Consider the following 22,302-nt stretch of genomic DNA (forward strand, 5'->3'; position numbering starts at 1 on the left):
GGGACCTCTATACTAGAATGTCAACCAGCCTGATGATGGGACCTCTATACTAGAATGTCAACCTGCCTGATGATGGGACCTCTATACTAGAATGTCAACCTGCCTGATGATGGGACCTCTATACTAGAATGTAAACCTGCCTGATGATGGGACCTCTATACTAGAATGTAAACCTGCCTGATGATGGGACCTCTATACTAGAATGTAAACCTGCCTGATGATGGGACCTCTATACTAGAATGTAAACCTGTCTGATGATGGGACCTCTATACTAGAATGTAAACCTGCCTGATGATGGGGCCTCTATACTAGAATGTAAACCTGCCTGATGATGGGACCTCTATACTAGAATGTAAACCTGCCTGATGATGGGACCTCTATACTAGAATGTAAACCTGCCTGATGATGGGACCTCTATACCAGAATGTAAACCTGCCTGATGATGGGGCCTCTATACTAGAATGTCAACCAGCCTGATGATGGGACCTCTATACTAGAATGTCAACCTGCCTGATGATGAAACCTCAATACCAGAATGTAAACATGACTGATGATGAGGCCGATATACCAGAATGTAAATATACCTTATGATGATGGGGCCTCTATACTAGAATGTAAACCTGTATATACACAAAAGAAGGAGTCATTTCACTAATTCATATAAATAGTATATTTCTTTATTTTATGACATAAAAACAAGAGAGGAAACAATCCCCAAGGGGAGAAAAAACAAGTGGCAAAAAAAGGTGTCACTCTGAGCCCCTCCAGTAACCTTTAACAACTTTAAAATATCACAGTCCCCAATAAAGTGCATATGCGGGAATCAAGTATCAGGATACCTATATGTGCAATAATGCAAAGCAGTATTAAAGTGCAAACAGTGTTACATAACACAGTAAAAGATCGCACTATCCAGTGTCCCAAAAAAAACAAAGCAGCACCACAAGGGTATACATACAAGATTAAGGGGTATACATACAAAATATATCCTAGGTAGGAGGAGATCGGAGCGGCACCACTCCGACGCCTTTGACGAGGCTTTCCTGCCGAAACGCCAGCGTTGGAGTGGTGTCGCTCCGATCTCCTCCTACCTAGGATATATTTTGTATGTATACCCCTTAATCTTGTATGTATACCCTTGTGGTGCTGCTTTGTTTTTTTGGGACACTGGATAGTGCGATCTTTTACTGTGTTATGTAACACTGTTTGCACTTTAGTACTGCTTTGCATTATTGCACATATAGGTATCCTAATACTTGATTCACTCATATGCACTTTATTGGGGACTGTGATATTTTAAAGTTGTATATTGTTAAAAGGTTACTGGAGGGGCTCAGAGTGACACCTTTTTTTGCCACTTGTTTTTTCTCCCCTTGGGGATTGTTTCCTCTTTTGTTTTTATGTCATAAAATAAAGAAATATACTATTTATATGAATTAGAGAAATGACTCCTTCTTTTGTGTATATATAGTGTGTGGCTTCGGGAGATCATAGAGCATATAATATACTATATTTGGGTCAGTACTATTAATTATTTATTCAATGGTGGTTATCCACTGATGTTACCATTAGGACCCATAATCTGATACAGTGTTTTAGAATGTCAACCTGCCTGATGATGGGACCTCTATACTAGAATGTCAACCTGCCTGATGATGAGGCCTCTATACTAGAATGTCAACCTGCCTGATGATGAGGCCTCTATACTAGAATGTAAACCTGCCTGATAAGACCTCTATACTAGAATGTAAACCTGCCTGATGTGGAGGCCTATATACCAGAATGTCAACCTGCTTAATGATGAGACCTCTGTACCCGAATGTCAACCTGCCTAATGATGGGGCCTCTATACTAGAATGTAAACCTGCCTGATGAGGAGGCCTATATACCAGAATGTCAACCTGCCTAATGATGGGGCCTCTATACTAGAATGTAAACCTGCCTGATGATGGGGCCTCTATACTAGAATGTAAACCTGCCTTATGATGGGACCTCTATACTAGAATGTAAACCTGCCTGATGATGGGACCTCTATACTAGAATGTAAACCTGCCTGATGATGGGACCTCTATACTAGAATGTAAACCTGCCTGATGATGGGACCTCTATACTAGAATGTCAACCTGCCTGATGATGGGACCTCTATACTAGAATGTCAACCAGCCTGATGATGGGACCTCTATACTAGAATGTCAACCAGCCTGATGATGGGACCTCTATACTAGAATGTCAACCTGCCTGATGATGGGACCTCTATACTAGAATGTCAACCTGCCTGATGATGGGACCTCTATACTAGAATGTCAACCTGCCTGATGATGGGACCTCTATACTAGAATGTAAACCTGCCTGATGATGGGACCTCTATACTAGAATGTCAACCAGCCTGATGATGGGACCTCTATACTAGAATGTCAACCTGCCTGATGATGGGACCTCTATACTAGAATGTCAACCTGCCTGATGATGGGGCCTCTATACTAGAATGTAAACCTGCCTGATGATGGGACCTCTATACTAGAATGTAAACCTGTCTGATGATAAGACCTCTATACCAGAATGTAAACCTGCCTGATGATGGGGCCTCTATACTAGAATGTCAACCAGCCTGATGATGGGACCTCTATACTAGAATGTCAACCTACCTGATGATGGGGCCTCTATACTAGAATGTAAACCTGCCTGATGATGGGACCTCTATACTAGAATGTCAACCTGCCTGATGATAAGACCTCTATACCAGAATGTAAACCTGCCTGATGAGGAGGCCTATATACCAGAATGTCAACCTGCTTGACGATGAACCCTCTGTACCCGAATGTAAACCTGCTTAATGATGGGACCTCTATACTAGAATGTCAACCTGCTTGATGATGCTGAAACCCCTGTACCATAACGTAAACCTACCTGTTGATGAGACCTATATACCAGAATATAAACCTGCCTGATTATAGGACCTCCATACCAGAGCACCACTATCACAAATGGCACAAAGTAAGTGGGACCTGGAGCTTCTTGTTATGCTCTAGCGATGCCTTTGAAGCTGAAGTCATCTCTTATGCGTTTAATGGTAAACATAAAATGCTATTGAGAAGCAATGCAGTTACGGAATACTGATAACTGTGTACAATGCAGCACACCCCACCCCCACTCTTGAAGCATCTCATAATAGCTGTAAACACATGAGTCTTCCATGCTGAATATGATCACAAGGCTCACATCATTAAATTGGAACAGTTGGAGCATTGCATTTCATTCGCTGGCGGCATACAGTTTGGGTATAGGCAAGTTCTTACAAATGACAAATCTTACCGCACACTGACATGTTTATATGGTTCTAGTGTTACATCTCCAGCATAGTGCCTCCACCGTCACAGAAAAGGCTGCAGTGCAAGCGCAGGAGTCATACATCTTATTTGCTACAACCTGCCGTGCAGATCCAGAGACTGCGAAAATCTCAGATAATTCCTTGTTGAACTCGCATTTTATTCCTTCAAATAAACGTGTTAAAAAAAAAGAGTTGGGGGGAAAAAAAAGAAGTGTTAAGGAAATCAATAAGCTGTAGTGGTAAGAAAAGGCAAATGTAGAAGCGCAACCACAACCTGTATTATTTCACTGAAATGTAAACCAAGGGGACTATTTGCTATGAATATCCTAAAGCGTTCTCCAGAGGTAAAATATCTAGGAAAACATGTTGTATTGGGGCGTACTATAATAAAACAAGTAGAATAAATGTTATTTTACACTACACTACACTACTGAGTAGCTCTGTACAGGTACTATGATTGACAGCTGTTTTGGAATACAGGTGCAGTTAGCTCTAAAAGGGGTACTCCGCCCCTAGACATCTTATCCCCTATCTAAAGGATAGGGAATAAGATGTCTGATCACGGGGGGTCCCGCCGCTGGGACCCCCGCAATCTCTGTTCAGCACCCGAAATTCATGTTTCTGTTTCTGTTCATGCCACCACGCGTCCTCCAATATACTTGCATTGAGGGGCATGGCCATGATGTCACGACGACCGCCGCCCGCTCCAAGCATTCGGAACACAATGTTCCAAACACTGGGGCAGTGGAGTACCCCTTTAACAAGTATGTTCACCTAGCGGAAATTTTGCAGAATTTCTGCCCGGCAAACAAAAGGGAGGGGGGGGGAGTTTTGGGAGAGGCCGTGTGAACATACCCTGAGGGTTGGGTCACTCATGCTGTATTTTGCTGCATATTTGCTGCTGAATATTTTCCTACCCATTGATGTCAGTAGGTAGCAAAATCAACTATGTATTTTGCTACCCATTGACTTCAACGGGTAGGAAAATACACAGCAGCAAAAATACAGCATGTACAGTGGGGATCAAAAGTTTGGGCACCCCAGGTAAAAATGTGTATTAATGTGCATAAAGAAGCCAAGGAAAGATGGAAAAATCTCCAAAAGGCATCAAATTACAGATTAGACCTTCTTATAATATGTCAACAAAAGTTAGATTTTATTTCCATCATTTACACTTTCAAAATAACAGAAAACAAAAAAATGGCGTCTGCAAAAGTTTGGGCACCCTGCAGAGTTAATATCTTGTACTGCCCACTTTGGCAAGTATCACAGCTTGTAAATGCTTTTTGGAGCCAGCAAAGAGTCTTTCAATTCTTGTTAGAAGTATCTTTGCCTATTCTTCCTTACAAAAGTCTTCCAGTTCTTTGAGAATTCTGGGCTGTCTGTCACGCACTGCTCTTTTAAGGTCTATCCATAGATTTTCAATTATGTTGAGGTCAGGAGATCGGGAAGGCCATGGCAAAACCTTCAATTTACGCCTCTTGATGTAACCCCTTGTGGATTTCGAGGTGTGCTTATGATCATTATCCATTTGTAGAAGCCATCCTCTCTTTAACTTCAGCTTTTTCACAGAGGGCATCAAGTTAGCATCCAAAATTTGCTGAAATTTTATTGAATCCATTTTTCCTTCTACTCGTGAGATGTTCCCTGTGCCACTGGCTGCAATACAACCCCAAAGCATGATTGATCCACCCCCATGCTTAACAGTTGGACAGAGGTTCTGTTCATTAAATTCTGTTCCCCTTCTTCTCCAAACGTACCTATGCTCATTCTGGCCAAAAAGTTCAATTTTAACCTCATCGGTCCACAGAACTTGTTTCCAAAATGCATCAGGCTTGTCTATATGTTCATTTGCAAAGTTCAAATGCTGATTTTTGTGGTGAGGACGTAAAAGAGGTTTTCTTCTGATGACTCTTCCATGAAGACCATATTTGCACAAGTATCTCTTTATAGTGGAATAGTGTACCACAACTTCAGTGTCTGCCAGATGTTTCTGGAGGGATTGTGCATTCCGAAGAGAGGATATTGACATCTGAATACGTTTTGCTATCTTCTTATAGCCTTCTTCAGCTTTGTGAGCGTCAAATTATTTTCAGTTTCAGATTTCTAGACAACTGCTTAGAAGAACCCATGGTGCTGATTGTTGGGGCAAGGTCAGATGAGTCTGGGCATTTAAAACCTTTGAGATTGACATCACCTGGTCTTCCCAGATGATGATTGAGAACAATCCATGACACTGGCAGGTCTCAGCTTTGCAAAGGGGGCAGTGCATGCTATAAATTCTGCAGGGTGCCCAAACTTTTGCAGACGCTATTTTTTTTTTTTCTGTTATTTTGAAAGTGTAAATGATGGAAATAAAATCTAACTTTTGTTGACATATTATAAGAATATCTAATCTGTAATATGATGCCTTTTGGATATTTTTCCATCTTTCCTTGGCTTCTTTATGCACATTAATACAAATTTTTACCTGGGGTGCCCAAACTTTTGATCCCCACTGTATAACCCTACCCTAAGGCTACCCTGACAATGCAGAAATTCTGCTTGGAAATTCTGATGCAGCAGCCTCCCTTTGCCCTCAACGAGATTCTGCTGCACTGTGCACACTGCCACATTTCTGGAAATTAAAATTCTGGATAATGCCGAAAAAATGAATATATTCATTCTTTTGGCGGGATCTGCTCGGATATGCATTGCCACCAATAGTGATGGCAGGTATGTCCTAGTGCCTGCTGATTCATTCGGCGCCTGCTGAAATTCCGTGCGGACATTGTAGTGTGAATGTACTCTAAGGGTCTAATCACATAGTATAGTCAAATTGTGTTTTTTTTTTTTGTTTTTTTTTGCTGCAATTTTAGTTCAATTGTGGCAAAAAGCTGCTGGTTCACAGCAATTTTGCAACAAAAACACACAAAACATGATCATAGACCAGTGTTTTCCAATTAGTGTGCTGCCAGTTGGTGCAAAAACTATAACTCCTTGCATACTGAGAGTTGTAGTCTTGCCATAGCTAGAGGCACCCTGGTTGGAAAACTGACATAGACCCTGAATAACTCTTTAAGATGAGGAGAAAGTGAGTGATAATGCCTTTGAAGACTGTAATGGCAACCAACATTGGTTATCATGAAGCTTTGTACAAAATTAAAATGTTATACAGATCAAGAGAAAACACAAACTTACGTTACCTTAAATGCGCTTTACCTAAATCTTGATCATAACTTGTTCCCTATGGGAAAAAAGTGTTAGTCTTCTAATCTGCCTAATATCCTGAATACTATAAATAGTCCCTAGCCCTATCCTATATGAAGGATAGCCTTATATCTACCCCTATCTTATATGAAGCATAGTCTTATGCCTATTTCTATTTTATATGAAGGATAGCCTTATACCTATCCCTATATTATTTGAAGGATAGCCTTCCCTAGCCCTATCTTATATGAAGGATAGCCTTATATCTACCCCTATCTTATATGAAACATAGTCTTATGCCTACTTCTATCTTATATGAAGGATAACCTTTATACCTATCCCTATATTATATAAAGGATAGCCTTATGCCTATCCCTATCTTATATAAAGGATAGCCTTATGCCTATCTCCATCTTATATAAAGGATAGCCTTATACCTATCCCTATCTTATCCTTTGCCTATCCCTATCTTATATAAAGGATAGCCTTATGCCTATCTCCATCTTATATGAAGGATAGACTTATACCTATCACTATCTTATATGAAGGATAGCCTTATACCTATCCCTATCTTATCCTTTGCCTATCTCTATCTTATATAAAGGATAGCCTTATGCCTATCTCCATCTTATATGAAGGATAGCCTTATGCCTATTCCTATCTTATATGAAGGATAGCCTAATGCCTATTCCTATTTTATATGAAGGATAGCCTTATGCCTATTCTTTTCTTATATGGAGGATAGCCTAATGCCTATTCCATGCATGCTTAGACTCTTTCACTGTATTTGCAGCAATCACTTTTACAGGAAGACTATTCCATGTATCCACTACTTTCTCAGTAAAGTAATACTTCTTGATATTACTGCAGAATCCTTTATCCTCTATAGTGTTGAGCACGAATATTCATAATGAAATTTTTATCGCGAATATCGGCATTTCGCAAATATTTAGAATATCGTACTAAATATTCGTAATGACGAATATTCGTTTTTTGTTTTTTTTTACATGCAAATTTTTATGCACATTTTCCATGCGAATAGGGCTCTATCACGTGGGTCTTTTTTTTTTTTTTTTACATGCGAAAAGTGAATGAACATAGCGAATATGCGAATTTCGCGAACATAGGATGAATAATCGTCAATATATAGCGAATATGTGAAATATCGCGAATTCGAATATGGCCCCTGCTGCTCATCACTAATCCTTTAATATAAAACTACCGTATTTTCCGGTGTATAAGACGACCCCCAACATTTACAGTTAAAATATAGAGTTTGGGATATACTCGCCGTATAAGACTACCCTTCTGCCGCAAAGTACGGTACCCTTACCAGTGATTGGCTGGTTGTTGTATATAAAGCCTACTTGGATTGGTCAGCTCTCCCTGCCTGCCCAGCCCTCCCTGTCTCCAAGACTACCAGAGCGGTCCATTCCTCTTTCACCCATCTGCCCTGCCCTTGTATCCTATTACCATACCTCCTTCTCTGCCTCTCAGATCTCGCACATGCGCCACCCTTGTATCCCATTACTGCACCTCCTTCTCCGCCTCTCTGATCTCGCAAATGCACACAGCGCCGCCTGTCAGATTTCGTACATGCACACCTGCACTGCCTCTCAGATCTCACATACACGCCTGCGCCACCTCAAATATCGCACATGCGCTGCTTCACTGCAGTCCTTAGGAGTGATATCTGAGAGGCAGAGAAAGAGGTACGGTAATAGGATACATACAAGGGCTGGCCGGATGGGTTAAAGATGCGTGTTTTTCTGGGCACAGCACCGCACTCTCTCTCTCTATCCATACCCTGGGAACCCTGCTCTGTCTCTGGATCCACCCCTGTATGGATAGAGTCTAGCCTCGGGAGGGGAACTATCAGAGTATCGTGCAGGGGTCGACACACCCCCTCCCATAGACTTGCATTGAGGGGGCATGGCGTGACGTCACAAGGGGCGTGGCTGTGACATCACAACCCCCGCAGCCAGCACCCAGAGTTCGGAACAAAATGTTCCGAACGCTGGGGCAGTGGAGTACCCCTTTAAGTATGCTGTATTGTTCCCCCACACTAGGTAGGCAGCATAGTTCCCCCACACTAGGTAGGCAGCATAGTTCCCCCACACTAGGTAGGCAGCATAGTTCCCCCACACTAGTTAGGCAGCATAGTTCCCCCCCACTAGGTAGGCAGCATAATTCCCCCACACTAGGTTGTCAGTATAGTTCCCCCCACATTAGGTTGTCAGCATAGTTCCCCCCACACTAGGTTGTCAGCATAGTTCCCCCCCCACATTAGGTTATCAGCATAGTTCCCCCCACATTAGGTTGTCAGCATAGTTCCCCCACATTAGGTTGTCAGCATAGTTCCCCCACATTAGGTTGTCAGCATAGTTCCCCCCACATTAGGTTGTCAGCATAGTTCCCCCACATTAGGTTTGCAGTATAGTTCTCCCACATTAGGTTGGCAGTATAGTTCCCCCCCACACAAGGTTGGCAGTATAGTTCCCCCCATATTAGGTTGGCAGTATAGTTCCCCCCATATTAGGTTGGCAGTATAGTTCCCCACACATTAGGTTGGCAGTATAGTTGCCCCACTTAGGTTGTAGTTACCCCACATTAGGTTGCCAGCATAGTTCCCCCACATTAGGTTGCCAGCATAGTTCCCCCCACACTAGGTTGTCAGCATAGTTCCCCCCCACTTTACGTTGTCAGCATAGTTCCCCCCCCCACTTTACGTTGTCAGCATAGTTCCCCCCCGCATTAGGTTGTCAGCATAGTTCCCCCACATTAGGTTGGCAGCATAGTTCCCCCCCACACACACACACACATTAGGTTGTCGGCATAGTTTCCCCTACATTAGGTTGTCAGCATAGTTCCCCCTACATTAGATTGTCAGCATAGTTCCCCCCCCCACATTAGGTTGTCAGCATAGTTCCCCCACATTAGGTTGGCTGTATAGTTCCCCCACATTAGGTTTGCAGTATAGTTTTCCCACATTAGGTTGGCAGTGTAGTTCCCCCCACATTAGGTTGGCAGCACAGTTCCCCCCCACATTAGGTTGGCAGCACAGTTCCCCCCCACATTAGGTTGGCAGCACAGTTCCCCCCCCACATTAGGTTGGCAGTATAGTTCCCCCCACATTAGGTTGGCAGTATAGTTCCCCCCACATTAGGTTGGCAGTATAGTTCCCCCCACATTAGGTTGGCAGTATAGTTCCCCCCCACATTAGGTTGGCAGTATAGTTCCCCCCACATTAGGTTGGCAGTATGGTTCCCCACACATTAGGCTGGCAGTATGGTTGCCCCACTTAGGTTGTAGTTACCCCACATTAGGTTGTCAGCATAGTTCCCCCTACATTAGGTTGTCAGCATAGTTCCCCCACATTAGGTTGTCAGCATAGTTCCCCCACATTAGGTTGTCAGCATAGTTCCCCCACATAAGTTTGTCAGCATAGTTCCCCCCGCATTAGGTTGTCAGCATAGTTCCCCCACATTAGGTTGTCAGCATAGTTCCCCCACATTAGGTTTGCAGTATAGTTCTCCCACATTAGGTTGGCAGTATAGTTCCCCCCACACTAGGTTGGCAGTATAGTTCCCCCCCCCATATTAGGTTGGCAGTATAGTTCCCCACACATTAGGTTGGCAGCATAGTTCCCCCACATTAGGTTGCCAGCATAGTTCCCCCCACACTAGGTTGTCAGCATCGTTTCCCCCCCCCACTTTACGTTGTCAGCATAGTTCCCCCCCACATTAGGTTGTCAGCATAGTTCCCCCCACATTAGGTTGTCAGCATAGTTCCCCCCACACACACACACACACACATTAGGTTGTCAGCATAGTTCCCCCCACATTAGGTTGTCAGCATAGTTTCCCCTACATTAGGTTGTCAGCATAGTTCCCCCTACATTAGATTGTCAGCATAGTTCCCCCCCCCCCCACCACATTAGGTTGTCAGCATAGTTCTTCCCACATAAGGTTGTCAGCATAGTTCCCCCTACATTAGGTTGTCAGCATAGTTCCCCCTACATTAGGTTGTCAGCATAGTTCCCCCTACATTAGGTTGTCAGCATAGTTCCCCCTACATTAGGTTGTCAGCATAGTTCCCCCACATTAGGTTGTCAGCATAGTTCCCCCCACATAAGTTTGTCAGCATAGTTCCCCCCACATTAGGTTGTCAGCATAGTTCCCCGCTTATTAGGTTGTCAGCATAGTTCCCCCACATTAGGTTGGCTGTATAGTTCCCCCACATTAGGTTTGCAGTATAGTTTTCCCACATTAGGTTGGCAGCACAGTTCCCCCCCACATAAGTTTGTCAGCATAGTTCCCCCACATTAGGTTGTCAGCATAGTTCCCCCCCACATAAGTTTGTCAGCATAGTTCCCCCCACATTAGGTTGTCAGCATAGTTCCCACACATTAGGTTGTCAGCATAGTTCCCCCACATTAGGTTGTCAGCATAGTTCCCCCACATTAGGTTTGCAGTATAGTTCTCCCACATTAGGTTGGCAGTATAGTTCCCCCCCACACTAGGTTGGCAGTATAGTTCCCCCCATATTAGGTTGGCAGTATAGTTCCCCACACATTAGGTTGGCAGTATAGTTGCCCCACTTAGGTTGTAGTTACCCAACATTAGGTTGGCAGCATAGTTCCCCCACATTAGGTTGCCAGCATAGTTCCCCCCACACTAGGTTGTCAGCATAGTCCCCCCCCCCCACACACACATTAGGTTGTCAGCATAGTTCCCCCCACATTAGGTTGTCAGCATAGTTTCCCCCCCCCCCACTTTACGTTGTCAGCATAGTTCCCCCCCACATTAGGTTGTCAGCATAGTTCCCCCCACATTAGGTTGTCAGCATAGTCCCCCCCCCCCCACACACACACACACATTAGGTTGTCAGCATAGTTCCCCCCACATTAGGTTGTCAGCATAGTTTCCCCTACATTAGGTTGTCAGCATAGTTCCCCCTACATTAGATTGTCAGCATAGTTCCCCCCCCCCACATTAGGTTGTCAGCATAGTTCCCCGCACATTAAGTTGTCAGCATAGTTCCCCGCTTATTAGGTTGTCAGCATAGTTCCCCCACATTAGTTTGGCTGTATAGTTCCCCCACATTAGGTTTGCAGTATAGTTTTCCCACATTAGGTTGGCAGCACAGTTCCCCCCCACATTAGGTTGGCAGCACAGTTCCCCCCCCCACATTAGGTTGGCAGTATAGTTCCCCCCCACATTAGGTTGGCAGTATAGTCCCCCCCCCCCACATTAGGTTGGCAGTATAGTTCCCCCCACATTAGGTTGGCAGTATAGTTCCCCCCACATTAGGTTGGCAGTATAGTTCCCCCCACATTAGGTTGGCAGTTTGTTTCCCCACACATTAGGCTGGCAGTATGGTTGCCCCACTTAGGTTGTAGTTACCCCACATTAGGTTGGCAGCATAGTTCCCCCACATTAGGTTGTCAGCATAGTTCCCCCCCACACACACACACACACATTAGGTTGTCAGCATAGTTCCCCCCACATTAGGTTGTCGGCATAGTTTCCCCTACATTAGGTTGTCAGCATAGTTCCCCCTACATTAGATTGTCAGCATAGTTCCCCCCCCCCACATTAGGTTGTCAGCATAGTTCCCCCACATTAGGTTGGCTGTATAGTTCCCCCACATTAGGTTTGCAGTATAGTTTTCCCACATTAGGTTGGCAGTGTAGTTCCCCCCACATTAGGTTGGCAGCACAGTTCCCCCCCACATGAGGTTGGCAGCACAGTTCCCCCCACATTAGGTTGGCAGTATAGTTCCCCCCCACATTAGGTTGGCAGTATAGTTCCCCCCCACATTAGGTTGGCAGTATAGTTCCCCCCACATTAGGTTGGCAGTATGGTTCCCCACACATTAGGCTGGCAGTATGGTTGCCCCACTTAGGTTGTAGTTACCCCACATTAGGTTGTCAGCATAGTTCCCCCACATTAGGTTGTTAGCATAGTTCCCCCCACATAAGTTTTTCAGCATAGTTCCCCCACATTAGGTTGTCAGCATAGTTCCCCCACATAAGTTTGTCAGCATAGTTCCCCCCGCATTAGGTTGTCAGCACAGTTCCCCCACATTAGGTTGTCAGCATAGTTCCCCCACATTAGGTTGTCAGCATAGTTCCCCCACATTAGGTTTGCAGTATAGTTCTCCCACATTAGGTTGGCAGTATAGTTCCCCCCACACTAGGTTGGCAGTATAGTTCCCCCCCCATATTAGGTTGGCTGTATAGTTCCCCACACATTAGGTTGGCAGTATAGTTGCCCCACTTAGGTTGTAGTTACCCCACATTAGGTTGGCAGCATAGTTCCCCCACATTAGGTTGCCAGCATAGTTCCCCCCACACTAGGTTGTCAGCATCGTTTCCCCTCCCCCCACTTTACGTTGTCAGCATAGTTCCCCCCCACATTAGGTTGTCAGCATAGTTCCCCTTACATTAGGTTGTCAGCATAGTTCCCCCCCCCCCCACACACACACATTAGGTTGTCAGCATAGTTCCCCCCCACATTAGGTTGTCAGCATAGTTCCCCTACATTAGGTTGTCAGCATAGTTCCCCCTACATTAGATTGTCAGCATAGTTCCCCCCCTCCCCCACATTAGGTTGTCAGCATAGTTCTTCCCACATAAGGTTGTCAGCATAGTTCCCCCTACATTAGGTTGTCAGCATAGTTCCCCCTACATTAGGTTGTCAGCATAGTTCCCCCTACATTAGGTTGTCAGCATAGTTCCCCCACATTAGGTTGTCAGCATAGTTCCCCCCACATACGTTTGTGAGCATAGTTCCCCCCACATTAGGTTGTCAGCATAGTTCCCCCCACATTAGGTTGTCAGCATAGTTCCCCCACATTAGGTTGTCAGCATAGTTCCCCCACATTAGGTTGTCAGCATAGTTCTCCCACATTAGGTTGGCAGTATAGTTCCCCCCACACTAGGTTGGCAGTATAGTTCCCCCCATATTCGGTTGGAAATAGTTCCCCACACATTAGGTTGGCAGTATAGTTGCCCCACTTAGGTTGTAGTTACCCCACATTAGGTTGTCAGCATAGTTCCCCGCTTATTAGGTTGTCAGCATAGTTCCCCCACATTAGGTTGGCTGTATAGTTCCCCCACATTAGGTTTGCAGTATAGTTTTCCCACATTAGGTTGGCAGCACAGTTCCCCCCCACATAAGTTTGTCAGCATAGTTCCCCCACATTAGGTTGTCAGCATAGTTCCCCCCCACATAAGTTTGTCAGCATAGTTCCCCCCACATTAGTTTGTCAGCATAGTTCCCCCACATTAGGTTGTCAGCATAGTTCCCCCACATTAGGTTTGCAGTATAGTTCTCCTACATTAGGTTGGCAGTATAGTTCCCCCCACACTAGGTTGGCAGTATAGTTCCCCCCATATTAGGTTGGCAGTATAGTTCCCCACACATTAGGTTGGCAGTATAGTTGCCCCACTTAGGTTGTAGTTACCCCACATTAGGTTGGCAGCATAGTTCCCCCACATTAGGTTGCCAGCATAGTTCCCCCCACACTAGGTTGTCAGCATAGTCCCCCCCCCCCCCACTTTACGTTGTCAGCATAGTTCCCCCCCCACATTAGGTTGTCAGCATAGTTCCCCCCACATTAGGTTGTCAGCATAGTCCCCCCCCACACACACACACACATTAGGTTGTCAGCGTAGTTCCCCCCACATTAGGTTGTCAGCATAGTTTCCCCTACATTAGGTTGTCAGCATAGTTCCCCCTACATTAGATTGTCAGCATAGTTCCCCCCCCCCCCCACATTAGGTTGTCAGCATAGTTCCCCGCACATTAAGTTGTCAGCATAGTTCCCCGCTTATTAGGTTGTCAGCATAGTTCCCCCACATTAGGTTGGCTGTATAGTTCCCCCACATTAGGTTTGCAGTATAGTTTTCCCACATTAGGTTGGCAGCACAGTTCCCCCCCACATTAGGTTGGCAGCACAGTTCCCCCCCACATTAGGTTGGCAGCACAGTTCCCCCCCACATTAGGTTGGCAGTATAGTCCCCCCCCCACATTAGGTTGGCAGTATAGTTCCCCCCACATTAGGTTGGCAGTATAGTTCCCCCCACATTAGGTTGGCAGTATAGTCCCCCCCCCCACATTAGGTTGGCAGTATAGTTCCCCCCACATTAGGTTGGCAGTTTGTTTCCCCACACATTAGGCTGGCAGTATGGTTGCCCCACTTAGGTTGTAGTTACCCCACATTAGGTTGGCAGCATAGTTCACCCACATTAGGTTGGCAACATAGTTCCCCCCCCCCACATTAGGTTGTCAGCATAGTTCTTCCCACATTAGGTTGTCAGCATAGTTCCCCCTACATTAGGTTGTCAGCATAGTTCCCCCTACATTAGGTTGTCAGCATAGTTCCCCCACATTAGGTTGTCAGCATAGTTCCCCCCACATAAGTTTGTCAGCATAGTTCCCCCACATCAGGTTGTCAACATAGTTCCCCCACATTAGGTTGTCAGCATAGTCCCCCTACACTCGGTCATTAGCATAGTTCCCCCTACATTAGGTTGTCTGCATAGTTCCCCCCACATAAGGTTGTCTGCATAGTTCCCCCCACATAAGGTTGTCAGCATAGTTCCCCCACATTAGGTTGTCCGCATCGTTCCCCCACATTAGGTTGTCCGCATCGTTCCTCCACATTAGGTTGTTAGAATAGTTTCCCCACATTAGGTTGGCTGTATTGTTCTTCCACACTAGGTTGGGAGTATAGTTCCCCCCCCCACATTAGGTTGGCAGTATAGTTCCCCCCCACATTAGGTTGGCAGTATAGTTCCCCCCCACATTAGGTTGGCAGTATAGTTTCCCCCCACATTAGGTTGTAGTTCCCCCCCACATTAGGTTGTAGTTCCCACCACATTAGGTTGTTGTTCCCACCACATTAGGCTGGCAGTATAGTTCCCCCACATTAGGTTGGCAGTATAGTTCTGCCACATTAGGTTGGCAGTATAGTTCCCTCCACATTAGGTTGTAGTTCCTTCACATTAGGTAGGCAGTGGCCCCCACAGACATACAGACTTCAGCCATATACATTGTATGGCTTGAAGCTGAATGCCTGTGTATTGCCCCACTTCAGTGCTCCGACCACCGCTCCTCCAGTCAGGGGTCATGATCTACTGCTATGGCCTATAGGCCATAGCAGTAGGTCCTGGAACCGGAGGAGCAGTGGTCGGAGCACCGAAGATGACGTGCCGCTGGTAACTTACCATGCGCGCATTCTCCTCCTAGTTGCTCTGCTCTGTTTCTATGGGTGCACGCACGGGACGTCAGCGACGTCCCTGCGTGCGCTACCTCCCCGTGACCCCTGCATTTTTTAAGTTAATGGGGGGGCCGCAAAAAGGTAACCGGGACATCCTTCTGTCCCGAAAAGATCTTTCGGGACACAGGCATGTCCTGAATGTGACTGGGGAAATTAATCTTGGCCGGGACGCCCGGGGTATGGATAATCCATACCCCGGGCGTCCCGGCCGACTACAGCACCCGACCTATAAGAGGACCCCCGACTTTTGAGAACATTTTCCTGGGTCAAAAAGTCGTCTTATACGCCGGAAAATACGGTATGTCCTCTTGTGGTAGTTTTTCTTCTATATAAATCTCCTCTCCTCCTTTTCCCTCTGTGTATATAAAAGTATCTGTAAAATCCCCTCTGTCTCGTCTTTCTTCTATACATGTTAAAGTCCTTTAACCTTTCCTGATAAGTTTTATTCTACAATCCATGTACTAGTTTAGTATCTCTTCTTTGAAATCTCTCCAATATATCTATATCCTTTTGGAGATACAGTCTCCAATATTGCACACGATACTCCAATTGAGGTCTCACAAATGTTCTGTACAGCGTTATCAACACTTCCCTCTTTCTACTGATAATACCTCTCCCAATACACCTATAAGCACTTCCCTTTACTGCTAATACCTCTCCCAATATACCCATGAGCAATACCCTCTCTACTTATAATACCTCTTTCTATACAGCCATGAACACTTCCCTCTATACTACTAATACATCTCCCTATACACCCATGAGAACTTCCCTCTACTGCTAATACCTCTTCCTATAAACCCATGAGCACTTCCTGCTATACTGCTAATACCTCTCCCTATACACCTAAGCATTCTGCTAGCATTTCCTGCTGCTCTATTACATTGCATGTCTACCTTTTAAGTCTTCAGTATCTGTGGAAAACGATTTAGGGGTAATTTCAGAAGTTAGAGCTGTATCTCATATTCTGTATTTTGCCCTTGGGTTTTAACACCCCAGGTGCATTATCTTGCACTTCTTGCATAGGCTGTTTTTGGTATTGGAAATGAACCCTTTTCACTTTAGTAGAGCTCAGCTGCAATACTAGACACAACCCAGGGTTTTGTCGGTACCACTATGAATGGTTACGCACCTTGGTACAGTATTGCCGTCATTAATATCTGCTGCTTCAGGCTCTTCTGGGAGCCTGATTCCGCTGTCACATTTAGTTTGATGTTCAGAATAAAATACCTGGGGATGAATTAATTAATGGATAGCAAGTTCATCATTTAATCACTCAAGGTTAATTCATTCAGAAGACTGGTGTAAAACATTGGAGCAGAAATACACATGAAGCGATGAGGAGGTGGGAGGCAAGTCTGGTTTAGGGGAATGAGCCCAAGGGCAAATACCATGTTGCAAAAAAAAATATGTCTTAAGTTTTAAGCAAATAGTATTTATAAAAACAATATAGAATATAATACAAATAAAGTTTGAAAAAAATGACAAAGAGAAAAACATTAGATTTGTATCTTCATTTTTGCACAATTTACTCCTAATAAAAAAAAGAATATTATAATAAAAACAGCTGATATATGAGAAACAGCCCTATTTGTCACGAAAAACTACTCCAATGACCAACGAAAGCCCAACAAATAATAAAGTTAATGTTGCTAAACCACCATGTGTGCAAAATTTCTTAAAACGTTTCTTGTCAATTGGGACCCGGACGTTCCGGTCATTCCGAGTTTAAACGTGAGTTTGCAGTGAATATCTTAGCTCTTAGGACTCATTTACTTGGCCATATTTGCAGTTTTTGTACACTCTCTATAGTTTGGATTGAACCTTAGCAAAGAAAAATTGGACAACAGCTTCCAGATTAAGCTTTCCTGTGCTGGAATCTGGTGGAGCACGAAGCAGACACACTGCCATATAACCAAGCCCTTATTAAAAGCTGCAGCTCTACAACAATACCAATTCATTTTTGCAGAAAAGTTTTATATAATGTACATAATAAAATTTTATGTATATATGTAATATATATTGGTTAAAAGATGTGTATATTTTTGGGTTAAAAATCCTTGCTTGTCCCTGTGTTTCTCTGTGTGGGGACCAAATACGGGAAGTGTGGGTAGACAAGAAGTGCTCTGTGCAGTGAAGACAAGCAGGAATCTGTGGACAAGCAGGGCTCTGTACACTGAGGACAAAAGGATCTGTGGACAAGCAGGGTTCTGTACACTGAGGACAGGCAGGGTTCTGTGCACTGAGGACAGGCAGGGTTCTGTGCACTGAGGACAGGCAGGGTTCTGTGCACTGAGGACAGGCAGGGTTCTGTGCACTGAGGACAGGCAAGGTTCTGTGCACTGAGGACAGGCAGGGTTCTGTGCACTGAGGACAGGCAGGGTTCTGTGCACTGAGGACAGGCAGGGCTCTGTACACTGAGGACAAGCAGGGCTCTGTACACTGAGGACAAGCAGGGCTCTGTACACTGAGGACAAGCAGGGCTCTGTACACTCAGGACAAGCAGGGCTCTGTACACTGAGGACAAGCAGGGCTCTGTACACCGAGGACAGGCAGGGCTCTGTACACCGAGGACAGGCAGGGCTCTGTACACCGAGGACAGGCAGGGCTCTGTGCACCGAGGACAGGCAGGGTTCTGTGCACCGAGGACAAGCAGGGATCCGTACACCGAGGACAAGCAGGGCTCCGTACACCGAGGACAAGCAGGGCTCCGTACACCGAGGACAAAAGGATCTGTGGTCTGTGGACAAGCAGGGCTCTGTACACTGAGGCTCCATGATACACCCCTGGCTCAGACAGCAGGCTGATTGACAAGCCAGGAGCCTGTACAGAGCCCTGCTTGATCTACCCTCACTTCCTGTATTTTGTCTCAGCACACAGACACACATGCAGTACCTGCAGGGACAGCATTTTTTTCAGCCAAAAATATACCCATTTTTTTAACCAATGTATATTACAAATATACATATAATCTTATTATATACATTACGTAAAACATTTTTTGCAAATGACAGTTACACTTTAACAAAATATGAGGTGAAATTCTCACTTTGACTCAAAATAGTTCTCATCCCTCCTGGACTGATAATGATTGGAGCGCCGTGATCACTGTTTTGACAGATTGGCGAGGAGATGGCTTTATGCTGTTTTGACAGCAATCAGTCTTCTGGGTTTACATGTGAGGCCTCTGTGGAGAAGACTCTTGTGCTTCAGGCTCTCTTCTCTATTAGCATTTACAATTAGTTATTTTTTATGAATTTTTTTGCTTTGATGCTGCTATATCTTGAGATTAATTTGAAGATACAAGTCCCAGTAGAGGTGTAACTTGATGCTCCTGGGTCCTAATGTGAATTCTGTAACAGGGCTCTGCACTGATCACTTTTATTTATAGCACTGGTCTCTTTACATGGGGCAGAACCCTCTCGGTCCTCTAAGGCCTGATTTACAAAACCATAGTACGGGCACATTTCTGCCCCTGCATTATGGCTGCAAGTCCGGGCCGGTGTAATCAGTGTAATCAGAATTGTAGTGGGATGATTTGAATATGATATTCAAACCAGGGATCTCACCTTATTGTCTGTGAGCCTCCAATTCAAATTTCCTGTGTATACAAGTTCTCCCCTTTCCTCAGGATAGGGGATTACTATGTGATCGTGGGGGCTGTCTGCTGATCCCTCCTGTGATTTCCAGAACAAGGAACAGAGTCTCTCCTGACAACTGGCATCCAAGACTTTCCTGAGACTATAATGATGGTCGCGAATGCTACTGCTGCTCCATTCAGTCCTATTTGTGGGAGGCTCCTATGAATGAATGAAGCGGTGGTGCACATGTGTGACCGTAGCTCCATTCTCAAGGGAGACTCTGTTCCTAGTTTTGTAGTTCAATCCCTTGAACCCCCTTCCCTTTAAGATCTCATAATTATCCCCTATCCTGAGGACAGGGGATAACTTGTGTTCTTGGGAAAACTCCTTTGAGTGTGCGTCCAAATATTCCAGCTGGAAAGACAAAGAAAATCCACACCTTAGTATGTGTAAAATCTTCTTGGCAGGTTTCACACCACTGCAGATTTTTCGGGAAAATATCAAAATGACATGCTGACGTATCCGTGCTCAGACAGGCACAGGCCTCATTTATTTCAATGGCCCGAGCGTAATCAGCTAGTGACTACATTCCGATCATTTTCCCAACATATCAGAGTTTTTTTCTTGGACTGAAAAGTGCAGCAAACTACGCTTCTCAATCCAAGCCAAAACGTATATACGCTCGAAGAATTACCAGAATGTAGTCACTAGCTGATTACACTTGGGCCACTGAAATGAATGGGGCCTGTGCAAGCATGGATACAACAAATCTATTTGATACTCCAAAATCAGATACCGATAGATTCTGGACTCTATATATGTTTCCTTACAGGTCCAGCATTCCATTGATATATGCAGGGCTAGGTGTAGTGGTGGGGGTGCTCAATCCTGTATTGCACCCAATGTTATATCTAGTGAATTATACATAAGAAGGAGACTAGCACTCACCACACCTCTTCTTCCGTAATAATCTTTATTCAAGCATAATCATCTTACAACGATGAAATGCAGGTAACGGCCTTATGCGAGCAGTGCATGCGGATGCTGGGTGCAACAGCTGTTTTGTAGGTCAGCGCCGTCTTCGTCACACCACCTGACAAAGTGGGTGCTTACCTATGAAACAGCTGTCACACCCTCCAGCCAGGAGAATCCCAGCGTCCGCATGCACTGCTCGCATAAGGCCGTTACCTGCATTTCATCGTTGTAAGATGACTATGCTTGAATAAAGATTATTATGGAAGAAGAGGAGGTGTGGTGAGTGCTACCCTCCTCCTTATATATAATTCACATATCTATTTGACAGTTTTCCAACGTATTGATGGCACAAATCGTAGTGTGAACAAGCAATCCTGTGCCCTTACATTATAAGATAAGATTTCCTCTAATGGAATGATTTTTAAGGCCATTGCTTCAAATCAGAATTGGCAATCATATACTGTATGAAACATGCATACAGAAAAGTAAATTATTGTGTTGTGCAAAGTTCTAAGTTACAAGTTATACCAAATCTTTTGCAACCCCCCCAAAATAAATAAATAAATAAAAATAAACAGCTAAACTTTATATCAATCTGCTAGCTCCTCCTGCTCATTAGCATAATACCTGCAGATTTTATACCATTTCCATTGTGACAGGTTTTTGCTTTAAAGGTTTTATTTTTACTTCCACTTTAATCTTTTTTTTTCTAAACAGAATTGGGTGGAGAAAGCCGAGAAGCAGACGCTGTTATCAGATACCCTTGATTTGTCTGAGCTTTTCCATCCGGACACCTTCCTTAATGCTCTGCGTCAAGAGACTGCAAGGTAAGCATTCTGAAACCTGGCCGCTCTTTAAGCAGGTAGCAGTGTCTTTGTAAAATTAAAAGCAGCAACCTGATTGGTTACTAAGGGCAATTCCTGCACTTCTCCTTTTTTCGTAGTTTGAGAAATCTAACCCAGTGTTTCCCAAACAGGTTGCCTCCAGCTGTTGTAAAACTACAACTCCCAGCAAGCCCAGACAGCATTTAGCTGTCCAAGTGTCCTGTCAGTTGTAGTTTTGCAACAGCTGGAGGCAACCTTTTTGAGAAACATTCATCTAACCCAATATTTTATGAGCAGCAGGAATAAAGATTTTTCATTTTAGCTCTGTTCACACTTGCCTAGTGGTATCCCAAGTTGGATTGGAAGATTAGCACTTTATGCAGCACTGTTCATTGTGTCAATGCCTCTGACACAGCGTTATATTGTTAACCCACTAAGGACCAAGCCAATTTTGGTCATATTGAGTTATCCTGCCTTATAAAATTGATTGCCTATGCTCATGATAGGCCATCAATTTTAGATTGGTGGGGATCCAGCTCTTGGCATCCCCCGCTGATCAGCTGTTTAAATGGGCCATGGTGTTTGTGCCGCAAACCTCATCAGTGTTTACCAGCTTTGGTACCTACATCACTGTACTATTAGTAGCAGTGATGCAAGGTACTGAAGCATTGCCCTGCTTACTTGGAACGGGCATCACTGCAGTGTATTGAACTTCACTGCAGGGATGGTATTGGGCAGGTGATGAGCAGGGCCTAGTTTACTCTGGACATAACCCTTAGTATTGAGGCCAAAAAGTTGAATCTTGGATTCATCAGACCAGAGAATCTTGTTTCTTACAGTCTGAGTCCTTTTAGGCGCTTATTTTTTTTGCAACTTCAGATGGACTTTCAAGTGTCCTTTTTTGAGGAGATCCTAAAGTGAGAGAAACAGAAAATGGGATCTCTAATGGTGCTGGTCCAGCACTGGTCTATGCACCAGCGCTGGGTTGGGTTGCAGGGTTGGGACCAGCACCATTGGAGATCCCATTTTTCTGCTTTTCTCACTTTAAGATTGTGCCTAGCCGGACAAGCCAATATTTTTGATGAAGGGATCAAGGCTGCAGAACCTGGTACCTTTG

At 44.6% G+C, this 22,302-nt stretch overlaps 1 protein-coding gene across 1 annotated transcript in view; it reads left to right on the plus strand.

Annotated features, from left to right (window-relative positions):
- The window catches only part of DYNC2H1 (dynein cytoplasmic 2 heavy chain 1), a gene marked incomplete in the record, with an annotated part of 465,550 nt that overhangs the window by 426,894 nt on the left and 16,354 nt on the right, over positions 1 to 22,302 (plus strand). Inside the window, 1 exon segment of the mRNA XM_056561585.1 lies at positions 21,079 to 21,188. Within this exon segment, the coding sequence (XP_056417560.1) occupies positions 21,079 to 21,188 (110 nt within the window).

This window comes from Hyla sarda, chromosome 2, assembly GCF_029499605.1.
Source record: "Hyla sarda isolate aHylSar1 chromosome 2, aHylSar1.hap1, whole genome shotgun sequence".
NCBI lineage: Eukaryota > Metazoa > Chordata > Amphibia > Anura > Hylidae > Hyla > Hyla sarda.